Source organism: Triplophysa dalaica, chromosome 11, assembly GCF_015846415.1.
Source record: "Triplophysa dalaica isolate WHDGS20190420 chromosome 11, ASM1584641v1, whole genome shotgun sequence".
Taxonomy (NCBI): Eukaryota; Metazoa; Chordata; class Actinopteri; order Cypriniformes; family Nemacheilidae; genus Triplophysa; species Triplophysa dalaica.
This window is the reverse complement of record NC_079552.1, coordinates 3859382-3872879: the sequence shown is the minus strand read 5'-3', so window position 1 is coordinate 3872879 and position 13498 is coordinate 3859382. Positions and strand designations below refer to the sequence as shown.

Sequence of the window (13498 nt, the reverse complement as noted above, 5' to 3'; positions counted from 1 at the left end):
AATCTAACCGGCTGCAAACTTTGCTAAGTTGAAGGTAAACATCACTGAGAAGCGGAATCTGTTTCTGGAATTGGAAACTCGAGATTCAAAGCACATCTGAGGAGAGGCAGCACATCCAGAATTTCACAGATTTGTTTTTCACCCCACAACAGACACTGGATGTGAAGATCGAGAGAATCTCTGAGAATTTAATTTTCTCTCATAAGAAACAAGTCAACATGATGTATAAACACGCGCTTTTACAAAAGAAGCAATCTTAAAGGAATATTTTGGGCTGCATTCTTCCCATTGTTTATGTTTAATACCAGCGGCATGTTCTTGATTACAACAAACAATAATCCGGTGATGCGTTACTGATGGAGTTTTAAGTAGTGTATCATTCCATGGTAACAAGTATCATGTTCATGCGTAGACAAGCTAAGAATGATTTGTCTTGACTAGCAACACCAAAATACACTTTAATATTGTATGTCCCAACCTGACAACATAGCATATTTGGGTGAACTATCGCTTTAAACTAAGTCTTTTATCATTTATTCAGCCTCATGTAATTCCAAACCTGTATGATTTCCTTTCTTATGCTGAACACAAAAGACGAAATTTTGAAGAACGTTGGTCATCAAACCACATTGAACCTTACTGTATGAACACAAAACCACTGAGACATTTCTCAAAATATCTTCTTCTGTGTTCCCCATAAGAAAGAGTCATATACAAGTTTTGAACGGAATGGAGGTGAATAAATAATGACAGTTTTTTTGAGGATGAACTACCTCTTCAAAGAAATATCATGAGTTTGAGATTGGACATACAGTTTTGTTACACATATCTTTCATTTGAAACTAACCTGTTATATTCCTGGAAAAACAAATAACAGAAAAACAAAAACCCAATGAGATACATAAAGCAAAAGCCCGCGAGAGGTCATGCATTAAGGTTATTTTATAATGGGTAAAGTGTGTTCTTATAGAGAATGCAACGTGTAAGAAAGTTGGTATATTATAAAACACATCAAAGTTGAGTAAATAATGATATAATAATATAATTATCATATATTCAACTTCAATAGTACAAAGCACACCCAATAAAAAACGTGAGTCAATCTCGTCCATTATTAAACTCTGACAGGCTTCAAAATCATCCGAAAAGCATCTTCATCTTCTGTGAACACCTATAACCGAACAACATCGATGGAAGCTTTACATAATAAAACACTGAAGTTTGTACATAAACTTCAACAAGTTCATTTTTTCCGAAGCACTTTGCATCACACGCTACAGCTGCTGTAAACCGGAGGAGGCTAATCCTTCAGTTCTGATCCTTCAGCTAATCTTCGGAGGCGCTGGAGAGCGCTCGCGCTAAAATCCTCCCATAATTGCAGTCACAAAGCTAATGAGTCATTCAAGCCTGGAATAGCTGCGCCAGGCTAGCATCCGAACCTGCACCGAGCTTCGTCTGTCACCCTGTCGCCGTCAACCAGAAATAACACGACAGGAACGTAGGCAAACGCAGGCAAAGATCCAGTAAACAACGCCCACGACGCTGCCAACATAACGGCTTCTCTTTCAGGACTAATTGAATTCGGAGATCAAATCTTTTGTTGCCATTACTGGAACACAGTCAACGGAGCTTCTGTGAGCGGCCTTAGCCACACAGACGCTCAGAAAGATCTAATCCAATCACCGGCTTTTCCTGATGCCACTAGACCTGATGAAAATTCGCCTCTCCCCACCTGAGTTCTAACAGGAACCGGTTGAACTTTCGAGAAAAGAGACCGACGTGATAAAAGAGATTTTTAACAGGACGGCTAATGCTTTTATCAGCCTTACCGTGATTCTAACGATGACTGTTGCCGTGCCAGGAGGCAGGGTTCCTCCGTGATCCAGCGCCTCAACTTCAAAGGTGTAGGTGCCGTTTCCTGCCAAGTCTTCAAAGTCCAGAGCCTGCAGGACAGACACGTTGCCAGTCAGCCTGTTCACGGCAAAGAGCTGCCGGGCCGCTTCTGTTTTGATTCTGTAGGTCACGTTAGAGACGAGATCAGCATCCACCGCCTGAAAAACAGAGAGATGGAGAGCCAAGGTCAGGAAAGAAAGATTGAATGATCTCACACTTCACCGGGTGCTGTATTGCTACCTAACAGGATCTTCAGATAAGTCGTATCATGAGGAATCACATTTCAATTGATCTTTGGAGATAGAAGCCTAAAAGAAGTTGAATAGAGAATTTTGCTCAAGTGTCTTGCTTCTTAAAATTTCCTCCTAAAAATGACACTGTAACAAATCTCAATAAAATGGAAGGAAGGAGGCGGGAACCGGCAAACATTTAAACATTTAATAAAGTAATATAACAGCCGGCGGCCCCTCACGGACGACCGCCGGCGAACAAAACATAATATAAATACCAACATAACATAAGTTCGGGCCCGGTCCTCTCTCTTCGACGGTCCGGTCGCTCGTTCCTTTTATGCTCCCATCTCCTACCAATGTAATAAGATTCAAGTATGGAAGGAAGGAGTCGGGAACCGGAAGACATTTAAACAAACATTTAATAAAGTAATAATAGCCGGCGGCCCCTCACGGACGACCGCCGGCGCAATAACATTAACATAAACACAAATACAAATACAAATACAAATACAAATACAAATACAAATACAAACACAAGTTCGGGCCCGGTCCTCTCTCTTCGACGGTCCGGTCGCTCGTTCCTTTTATGCTCCCATCTCCTACGTGATTCGAGCCCGGTGTGCGCACAGCTGGCGCTAATTCACAATTACTCACCGGACTCGAACCACGGTCTCGCCCCGCCTACTCTACTACATACCCCCATCACCCCTCACAGGCCGGGGGGTACCCCCGCGACTGTGCAAGCTCCCTCCCCCTCCCTCGGGGGGGGGGTGGGGTGGGGGGTATGCAGCGACGAGACGAGACAACGGAGACGGGAGCCCTCGGAGCGACCGGAAAGAGAGAGGGGAGAGAGGAAAAAAAAAAAATCCGGTTCCCCGACATGCTGCCGCTCGTTCCTCAACCAGCCGGAGTACTCTCCTTCGCGGTGCCTTGCGGTGGCCCTGGGGCTTCGGTGGACGGCTCGACCGTCCGCCCCCTGGCGGCCGGCGGTGGCTCCTCCTTTATCCGGGAGTCGGGGCGGGTTCCCCGTCCCCTGTTCCTCCCCCTTGGGCGGACGGACGCAGGCTCCGGCCTCTGGCAGGCGGTGGCTCACCCGGCACTTCCGCCCCCTGCTCCTCCCCCTCGGGGGACGGACACAGGCTCCGGCCTCTGGCGGACGGCGGCAACCCCCCCGCTCCCACTTGGACGAAAGCCACCCCACCTCGACCCAGGGGCGCGGCAGCAAAGGTCGCCGTTCCACCGAAGTTTTGACGGTGGCCGCACTGTGCACTTCCGTTTCCCCAGAGCCACCGCTTCGGGCAGCCACTGGCGGACGCCCTTCGTCCGCGCTGCCCGAACTCTCCGGCACCGCGAGGCCACTCGGCGGCGAGGACTCTCCGACAGCATGTCTCTCCTTCCTCCCGGGTTTCGGCACCAATGTAACAAATCTCAATAAAATGGAAGGAAGGAGGCGGGAACCGGCAAACATTTAAACATTTAATAAAGTAATATAACAGCCGGCGGCCCCTCACGGACGACCGCCGGCGAACAAAACATAATATAAATACCAACATAACATAAGTTCGGGCCCGGTCCTCTCTCTTCGACGGTCCGGTCGCTCGTTCCTTTTATGCTCCCATCTCCTACCAATGTAATAAGATTCAAGTATGGAAGGAAGGAGTCGGGAACCGGAAGACATTTAAACAAACATTTAATAAAGTAATAATAGCCGGCGGCCCCTCACGGACGACCGCCGGCGCAATAACATTAACATAAACAGAAATACAAATACAAATACAAATACAAATACAAATACAAATACAAACACAAGTTCGGGCCCGGTCCTCTCTCTTCGACGGTCCGGTCGCTCGTTCCTTTTATGCTCCCATCTCCTACGTGATTCGAGCCCGGTGTGCGCACAGCTGGCGCTAATTCACAATTACTCACCGGACTCGAACCACGGTCTCGCCCCGCCTACTCTACTACAGACACCAGTGAAATTATCTAAAGATAGAGATTTCAAACTTCTTCAATAGATCTTCAACTTTGATATAATTTTCCATACATTCAATATGTGACCCTGGACAACAAAACCAGTCAAATGGGTCAATTTATCGATATTGACATTTGTACATAATATGAAAGCTGAACAAATAAGATCTATATGGATACATGAGTTGTTAGAATAAGACAATATCTGGCTGAGATACAACTGTTTAAAACTCAGGAATCTGAGAGTGCAAAAAAATTTAAATATTTAGAAAAGTGCCTTTGAATTTGTTTTTCAGGGGCACTGTGGCAGGACATCCACTACATTATAAGGTAAGACATTTACAAAATATCTTCATGTAACATGATCTTTACTTAATATCTTATTGTTTTAGACATAAAAGAAAAAACTATAATTTTGACCAATACAATGTATTCTTGTCTTTTACTTCAAATGTTCCCGTGCTACTTAAGACTGGTTTTGTGATCCAGGGTCACATATTATTTGTTGTTTAAAAGATTTAAAATAATTCTGAATTCTAAGTTCCACTTTCTGCAACTGTTCCAGACAAGCATGACCGTTAAGCCTGAAAGAAATAGTTATTTATTCTCTCATCATTTATACACCCTCATGTCATTAAAAACATGTACAACTTTCCTTCTCCTGCAAAACGCAAAAAATGATATTTAGAAGAATATTGGTAGCCAAACAACACTGGCCCTCATTCCTTTTCATTCACGGGCACAAAACCACTGAGACATTTCCCAAAATATCTGCTTTTGTTTTCCAGAAATGATGATGAATATATGATGACGGACGTTTTATTTTCAGGAGAACTAGACCTAAGATTCAAGATCTTTCTCTGCTGTACTGGTACAAGGAAATTCTTATGTTGTCCCTTAAATAAAAAACAACTAAAATATACACGGCAGAAAATTATAATAAACAACACACAATAAAGTCAATATAAACTACGATAAAAAGCACACTATAGCATGCAATGCATGTTGACTTTAAAGGGCATGAGTTCACTACGTTCACATAAAAGCATGTTACACAAGCATTTCACTGCAGATATACACGTACAGTCCATGATAATCATGCATTGAGTCATCCACGCACAACATGATACTAATGATGTTAATTAAGTGAATGCCAACTGAATGCTCAGAGGAGAGATGCCGTGCGTGTGGCAACCGTTCGCTTGCCTTTTCATGTGGAAGGCGTGTGGAATTTAATGCAACGCTGACCTCAAAGCTGTTGGAAATATACTTCATAAGCATCAAAACTCCCCAGTGAGAAGCGGCACAAAGAATCTGATCACTTCATCTGCCCCTGACCAGATCTGTCACCGGGGCCCCCGGCGCTCTGACACCAGTCGACACCGCAGGGGCCCGAAGGTGTCAGACACACCGAGATAAAAATATGGAAGCTAAAACACTGTCTTCAAACACCGTCACTCAATTACCCCCACAACACACACACACCTGACGGGAGATTTCACGTAGAATGAATTTCATCCATCAGATAGTGCTGGGCACAGGATCTAAAACAGCGGAGCACATCCTTTTTGACTTTGAGCCCCCCGCTGTCCACAACAAAATTTAAAGACCCCTCATTTAAACCCACATAGTTGGCCTTACATAAAATAGCGGGGTTTTGTTTGTTTTAGCTTCATGTATTACTTCTTTCGTATTACTTTGAAAACACGCCTGTCACAAATATTACAAAAAGGCAGAGAACCATCGTAATGCATCACACGTTACTTACATCTGCAAGCACAATTCGTCTTAAAATTCAATATTTAACCACCAAAAATTATGGTTTCTTTAAAGTTTAAGTGACAGTTCATCCAAAAATTAAAACGTGGTGATCTTTTATTCACCCTCATGTCGTTCAAAACGTTATGGTGGAACACAAAAGAAGATATTTTGGAGAAATGTATCAGTGTCCATACAATGGAAGTCAATGGGGGCCAATGCTGTTTCTTCAAAATATCTTCTCTTGTGTTTTGAAGAAGAATAAAAGTCATATATGGAATGACATGAGAATGAATAAATAATGTAAGGATTTTCATTTTAAGGTAAATGTGTCCCTTTAAAGGGAAACCATGGCGTGACTTGCAAATGTCAATCTTTACTCACAAATACACTTATTTAGTTACAACACTGGTTGTTTATTTAAACACGCTGTCTGTGTTGTTAAAAATCTTCTGCACTCGCATAATGAGCATCGATAAACTGTGTAAAATAAGACTAGGAATCTGAATTAATAAAGTAAATAATGTGTGTTTTGAGTTCATGTTGACATTAAATATACTGATATAGCTATACACTGTCACCGGCTTAAGTTACACCGCAAATAACATGCAAATAAGATGCAGGAGTTTGTGCTGAAATACCACAGAATAACGTGTGGACCGTCTAATGAATTCACCTCAGAGACTTTTTGTACACATTGTCTCTCGTTTGTGTAAAATTCATTGGTGATCGTGTTCCACTAAAATTCCCAGGAGCTAAGGCGTTTAGAGGCAAATTTACCACAAGACATCATCTCCTGCCTTTCACACTGTGTCTGTCAAGCGTGTCAATATTTATCTTGCTAAATATGCAGGCCCGTCGGGAATAAACTGAAAAACTGCAGACGTTCTACCCTCCGACGTCCCCCCCACACTCTCAAGAGAAAACAAAAACACATAAGCAGCCAGTTCCTGTCAGGACAGAAGACATAAACACACCCACAAACGCGCGCAGAGCTCAGATTAGATGCACAGGTCAAACAGAAACCAGCTGCTGTGGGATTTCTACAGCAAAGCATGTTAAATGCAGAATTCAGAACAAACGAGAAAGTTTGATAAACAAAAGAACGATATCAACGGTTAAACTTACATCGAGTCTCAGAATGACGGTTCCAGCCGGTGTGTTCTCCGGAACGCTGACCATGTATGTGGGTTGCGAAAACACAGGGCTGTTGTCATTGATGTCTGTCACCTCCACCAACAGTGTGATGGTGGTCCGGCGAGGGTCTACCGCGCCATCGGACGCCTCCACGATCAGTTCGTACCGGCTCCTAGTCTCCCTGTCCAACGGTACTGCCGTTACGATGGTGCCCGTGGAGTTTATGGAGAAGAGAGAGGCATGGGAAAGCAGGCGGTACCGGACCTGACCGTTCAGACCGGCATCAGGATCAGTGGCCTGAAAACAAATTCACACCCACGATCAAATTCATATCACTCTCAGTGTGATTAAATGAGGTTGCTATTCAGATCTGGTTAAAAGTTCTCAGGTCTTATGGTCAAATGTTAACAGCAACACCGTGTTTTCTGTCACGAGAAGGTAGAAATACACTGTCGACAAAAGTATATCTAATAAACATGGCTTTCTACTGTATTTCAGTCATTTAAATCAAAACAAATATTAATGCTATATCATACAACACTATTTTAAAGGATTTATGTTTTCATTATTGGTGCATGACTTGTTCTGAAATGAATGTACGTCTGTGTGTGACACATCAAATACTAAGAAATTCACATTTTTCATATTCATATTTATTTATATAATAAAATTGTTTTTATGTTATATTCTTATTCATATGCAGTGTAGAGCATTTTGCAAAAGGTAAACAGCAACGATCTACTGTAAAATAAATTACTGTATCGCTTTTGTATTTTGTTATTTTACATATAATTCTAAAAGTCATTTGTTAAATATTGTTATTCGGTGTAAAAAATCAGAAACTGGAATACTTCTAGACCAGTGCTGTTTACATCTTGCAAAATGGTTTATAAATATATATTCATCTATGTGTACATTTGTGTATGTGTACATTAGTATTTGTATGAATACTAAGAAATTCACAAATTTATGACACAACTGTAACATTAATTTCATTCATATTTTTCAATATTGTTGCTGTTTTTCCGGAAATTGAAAATTTTTTTTGCTTCCAAACCCCATTGACAAATAGGGTGACCACCTGCTAATAAGCCCAAGGGGGGACAAGGGGTATGTTTCTGAGGGACAATGTGGGACATTGCATGGCGCGGCGGTGCCCCCACCCCTCGGACATTTCTAGCACATACCACCTTACATTGTATATTAATAATGTCCTATTCCCCTAAACATCTGTAATTGCTGATGTATGCTCATGAAAAGGCACCCAATGTGTATTTTTTTTTAATAATATTGTGGAGACACACACAGATGGGATGAATTTAAAAGAGATTCTCTAAAAACAGATTATTATAAAAAATACAAGATACTGCTTTACTGTTTTAATCATGATTGATTTTCTATTATTATTATCTATATAAATATTTATACCTTTTCAAAAAGTATAGTTGCTTTTGTTTTTTTAGTTTGGGAGATAACGAATAGTGAAATGTTGCTCACAATCATGTAAGGATACAGAGCCTGGTTTCACGAAGGCACGGATGAGCAGCATTTTTCTAACAAGCAACAAATAATTTTTTAGATAAGCCCAAAAAAACGCTACCCGCAATTTAGAATTTTTTAACGCGATTTGATAAAAAAACAAGCGGACTTGGCAACTATGTCCCCAGTGTGTGCATGTGCGCGCGCTGTCATGACAACAACGGAACAACCTAGTCAGCAGTTCAACTGAGGGGTGGGTGTGGCAACAGTAGCGTCCTGAACTGTCAAGTAATGTTCGTTTGGCTGCCTGGGGCTCGAGGATATAGAGTGACCAACTTTTTTTTGAGCAAGCATTGATTATGCGTGACACGGCCTCAATTTGCGGGACGCATGAATTGGGCTTCAAACGCTGTGCGCGCACGCGCTACGCGGGACGGGTGGTCACCCTATTGACAAATAAAGGGTGGCTTATAATAATAATAATGATTTATTGCAAAAAAATATTCTGAAAAAAGGTTTCAGAAGGACAGCAGCGAAATTAAACTTCAGATTAATAATGTAATCAGAATAATACATTTCAAAACATTTCTGCTAGTTGTGTCTCACTGTTGGACCCTATTATAAAACAGTCTTGGTTGAGTTTCCAGCAAGAACAAACATTGCAATGATATATATATACTGTAACCATGATTTGAAAAGATTTTGTTCCCTCGATCCAACCTTACCAGACGCCCAAAGCACAGCCCTCAGAACGTCAAAAATGCAGGAGTGTGGGGCAGGTGAAACTAATCTGAGTCCTTTTGGGCAAAGAAATAAAAAAGTTGCTAAACTAATCCTAATTCCTGTGTGATTAGAAGAGCTCATTTGTATTTGAGCAGGGGTGCAGCGCTCGGCTATAATGGTTTCAGAGGTGCCGGCCATAATTCCTTCCTGGAGTAATTACACATGCAGACGAGCAAATGAGAGAGAAAGAGAGAGAGAGAGAGAGAGAGAGAGAGGGCTGAGCATCAGAGACTCTGTCCAGAAGGGAGGGGAAGATGAGGGGCTGAAATCCAAATGCAGACGAATGGGAATAAGAGAAATGAAAGGAGGACGTCAGGCTCTGAGAAATTACGGCCACATCTGAGCAGCGGGGAATGAAAGTCCGCCCGTGGCCGACTCATCAAACGCCCTGACAACATACTTACACAGCATCTGCTCGCTTCAATAATTAACTAATGGAAGGAATATGTAAACAGAACGATAAATAAACAAACAACAATAGGCATGCATAAATAAAAAAGCTAGTCAATGTTGTTTACTATCACAAGTCAGAACAGTGAGACTCCGGGAGCGTGATCTCCTCAAGTGAGCTTCTGAACAGCTGCGGTGTGCTAATTCTACTTCATCATTCCAATGCTTTAAAATATTTTTTCCAACAAAAAAAAAAACATGTCTCAAGTTATGTTCATGCAAGAAAAGCATCTGGATAATGACACGATACAACATAAAAAGCACTTCCCCCAAATTTGTGCCATTGGTTAAGGATGCTCAGTGACAAGAAAATGGAAACTACTAAAACTCAACAAATGTTGATTTTTTTTCATAATTTCCATATTTTTTTATTTGAGGGGTTTTGAGATAAGACGTTCCAAGAACACTTCCCCAAAACAGCTGTTACTACATTATGCATTTTGTTTACTATATTATGCTTTGATGTTGCTTTAATATTATCCACAAGAAGGATTTTTAACAGTGTATAATTTAATTTTCAAGTTACAAATAGCGCAGATACTCACAAATAGGCTTTAAGGCAAAAGGAAATATTTACCACCGCAGCCAGTCGCTAGTACTGCGACCGTAACATGTTTAGGATTTTACACTTCCTAGTGGAAGGACACACCGAATGCACGCGTGTGTGTGGCGTGTGACTCCCGAGGTGTGAAATACGTTTCCGTCCGTATGCTTGTTTGTTTGTCACAGCAGAAGAATCCAGGTGGTTTTGATCTCTACCGGGACCCGTGTGTGAATTTGAGAGAGGGACCTCAAAGTTCGATGAGCACCTGCATATGAACACGGATACACAGCTCGCGCCTCGCCTTCGAGTGGATGATGAAATTAAAAGAAAGAGGGTGAAAACAGACGAACAGCAGTTCATATTTAGTACTTTTACTTCTCTTTCTATTTACTGGCAAACACAATTGGAAACTCTCTCTTCGTCGTGTCGAGAGAAATACAAATATAGTTAGTATGTATTGAATGTGAGCATGATGGGTATAGTAGTTCTATCGAGTATGTGTCAAGGTTATCAGTAAGTTATGGTGTGCGATGGCTTTATTTCAGCTCGCACTGGAAATTGTTTTAAAAACATTATAACACTGCCAGTAACAAAAATAAACTTGGATGCTTCGGAGGAATGCAGCTGTACTCAACAAATTGGATTTTTCTGTTTAGCCTCCCATTTGTTCTGCCCTGTCGAATTCTGCAAAACTATATACAGTTCCCAAAGAGTAATATTTACAGACAAACATTATATTTTCCATTAAATATTTCCATATAAAGAGTCGTCAGATAGATTAAAGCCATTAATGTGGAAATGACCGACACATTGTCGCACACCTGTCAATGACATCAGCACCCATGATCAAGACATCAAAGAACGACAAATGAACGCTAAAGAGACGCGTGATGCCGAAGCGAATGATGATGACACAGTTTTGTAAATAAAAGCCTGCGTCCTCCATTGATTATCTTTCCCACCAACCAAAGCATGATTCATCAAACACTTTAATTAAAATCCACATAGTCTGGCAGGGCGAAACAGAGGCAGTCGGCAGGGACAGACTGTAAAGAGACTAATGACTCTAATTTACCAGGATGTAATTGGTGGATTATAGATAGCGCTGTTTGAAGATCTGTGCCGAATGACAGGTAGCGCTGTTGTGCACGTATCAGGACCCTCATCTGGTGGGACGGACCCCACCAAACACACCGACACAGTGTGTTAACAAAGACATCAGTCTTTGTTAAGATTTTTAGGGTACTTACTCTGACTTGACCCACAAAAACATTGGCCTGCTCCTCCTGCACTGTCAGGTTTTGGGGGAGAGTGGGGTCAAAGGTCGGGTCGTTGTCATTAACGTCCGTCACAATGATGCTTACGGTGGCGGTGGACATCTGCAGATACAGAGAGATGGGTTAAGCATCAGAGGTATTTAAGATTCTTGGTGTTATTTAACCAAGAAGAAAAAAGTCAGAATGTAGGGTCAATCTTCACATTGTACATTTATGCAACTGTTTAAATAAAGGTCTTTAAGGTCTAAAAGCACGGAGACATTTGAAGAAGACTCATGAGTTCCGTTTGCGTGCATGAACCCACAAAAGAAGCTCAACTTAAATAGTTTCACAGAACGCTGGAGTTCAGCATGTGCCTGCTGTCAAACTTTCCGTCTCAGGATTTCTTCACTCTGAGATTTACACCGCTGTCTATCTGAGTGTCTTTTTCGTTGCCTTTTTAAATATTGAAAATGACTGCGAAAAAAAGCGAGTGACTCCATTCGAGCACATTTACAGAGTCGCAATTAAATCATAAGCAATTGACTTCCTGCAGCTCGCGAGTTTAGTAGCGCACTGTAATGAATATAAATTCCACCAATCATTTACCCTCAGCGTGAAGAATTTCAATCCCAGCGGGCTGATATGCATGAAAAATGAATTTCCCAAAAAAATTACGTCGAAGAAAAATCTGCTGAAAAGGATATTTGCATTCCTAGATTTAAAAAGTGTTCAGGTGGACGTGAATGATACCTTAACAAAAATCAATTCTAGTTTGTTTTATTTTGTGACAATAAACTACTGTGAAAGTTTCATTCAGTGCTGGAATGTTTTCAGACAGAGCTCAGGTCAATTTAACATGAATTACAAAAAATGTAATTACAAAAAATGATCTTGTTTGTCCACATCATTTCAAAATCATTTTGTCCAACCAATTTAGACTTCCATCGTGATATTTAAAGGCACTTCCTTTCGTTTTTAATGTTTTTATATTGAAATCTTTTCACAGGATTTATGGGCAGGACTTAATGGTCAAAGCGCATGCTCTAAAGCGCACGGCGCATGTGCACTCCGGGCATGTCTCGATCCAATTTTGCTAGTTTAACGACGGGAAAACAGTCGGCGCATGGTCTAAGCGGGTTGTCCGTTTCTCTTAATGAGTATTGGGCGTAACGTGCAGTAAACCGATCAGAGTCTCATCACTCATTCCCTTTAATAGCCAGTTTCGCTTGCGCCATGGCAGATTTTCTGCATTCACACGGCGGAATTTGCAAGAGCAAAGACTGCACGATTCTCCAGAGAGGAAACGCATCTGCCCATGCGTGATGTTAAAGCACGCGAGCAGACCACCTACAGGACAAGCTGGATTTGTATCTTTATGTACACAATAATCATCTTTTATATTGTACATTTATTTTTTATATTTCACATGTTTGTGTGCTGCTGCGTTGTGGACCCGCCCAGAAGAGCTTTTTCTACTTATGCGCTCTTGAAATAATAAAAAAAATATTGGGCATTGACGTTAGACCAGGTTTGAGTTGGTCTAAGCGCAGTCTATTTTCAGTTCCTCAACATAGCAATGCGCCAATAATGCACCTTAAAACACCTCTTTTTAAGACCAACAAGCACATGGGTGCACAAATGAGCACAAATGTTTTTAAACAATGTGGCACAGGACGGGACAATGAGAACTGCCTCGGCCTTAAAACTAGCAAGAACACTTGCGCCGGTTGTACGATAGGGCCCTAAATCTTCATCACCTTTCGTTGATTAAGCAGCATGTGTGTGTTTAATAAAGAATTCTAATTCCAGCAGCCGAGCAGATGAATCACCATTTTTTATACAAAAGTAAGTGCATTTAAACAGAATCTATATTTGCATTCTGTCTCATTACAGAACAGACTTGAGGAGTTTTTGACAGTAATGAATATGCAAAGAAAATACGCAAAAACAAACAAATACCAATGAATGTACAAACTTCTTTCCAGTCAGTC

General features: G+C 41.4%; 1 protein-coding gene across 1 annotated transcript in view; it reads right to left on the bottom strand.

Annotated features, from left to right (window-relative positions):
* pcdh15a (protocadherin-related 15a) overlaps positions 1 to 13498 on the bottom strand; it is a 151006-nt gene that overhangs the window by 56547 nt on the left and 80961 nt on the right. Inside the window, exons 18-20 of the mRNA XM_056761185.1 lie at positions 11499 to 11627; positions 6984 to 7289; positions 1830 to 2051 (exon numbers count right to left, since the gene is read on the bottom strand). Of these exons, the coding sequence (XP_056617163.1) occupies positions 1830 to 2051; positions 6984 to 7289; positions 11499 to 11627 (657 nt within the window). The remainder of the gene's footprint in view (positions 1 to 1829; positions 2052 to 6983; positions 7290 to 11498; positions 11628 to 13498) is intronic.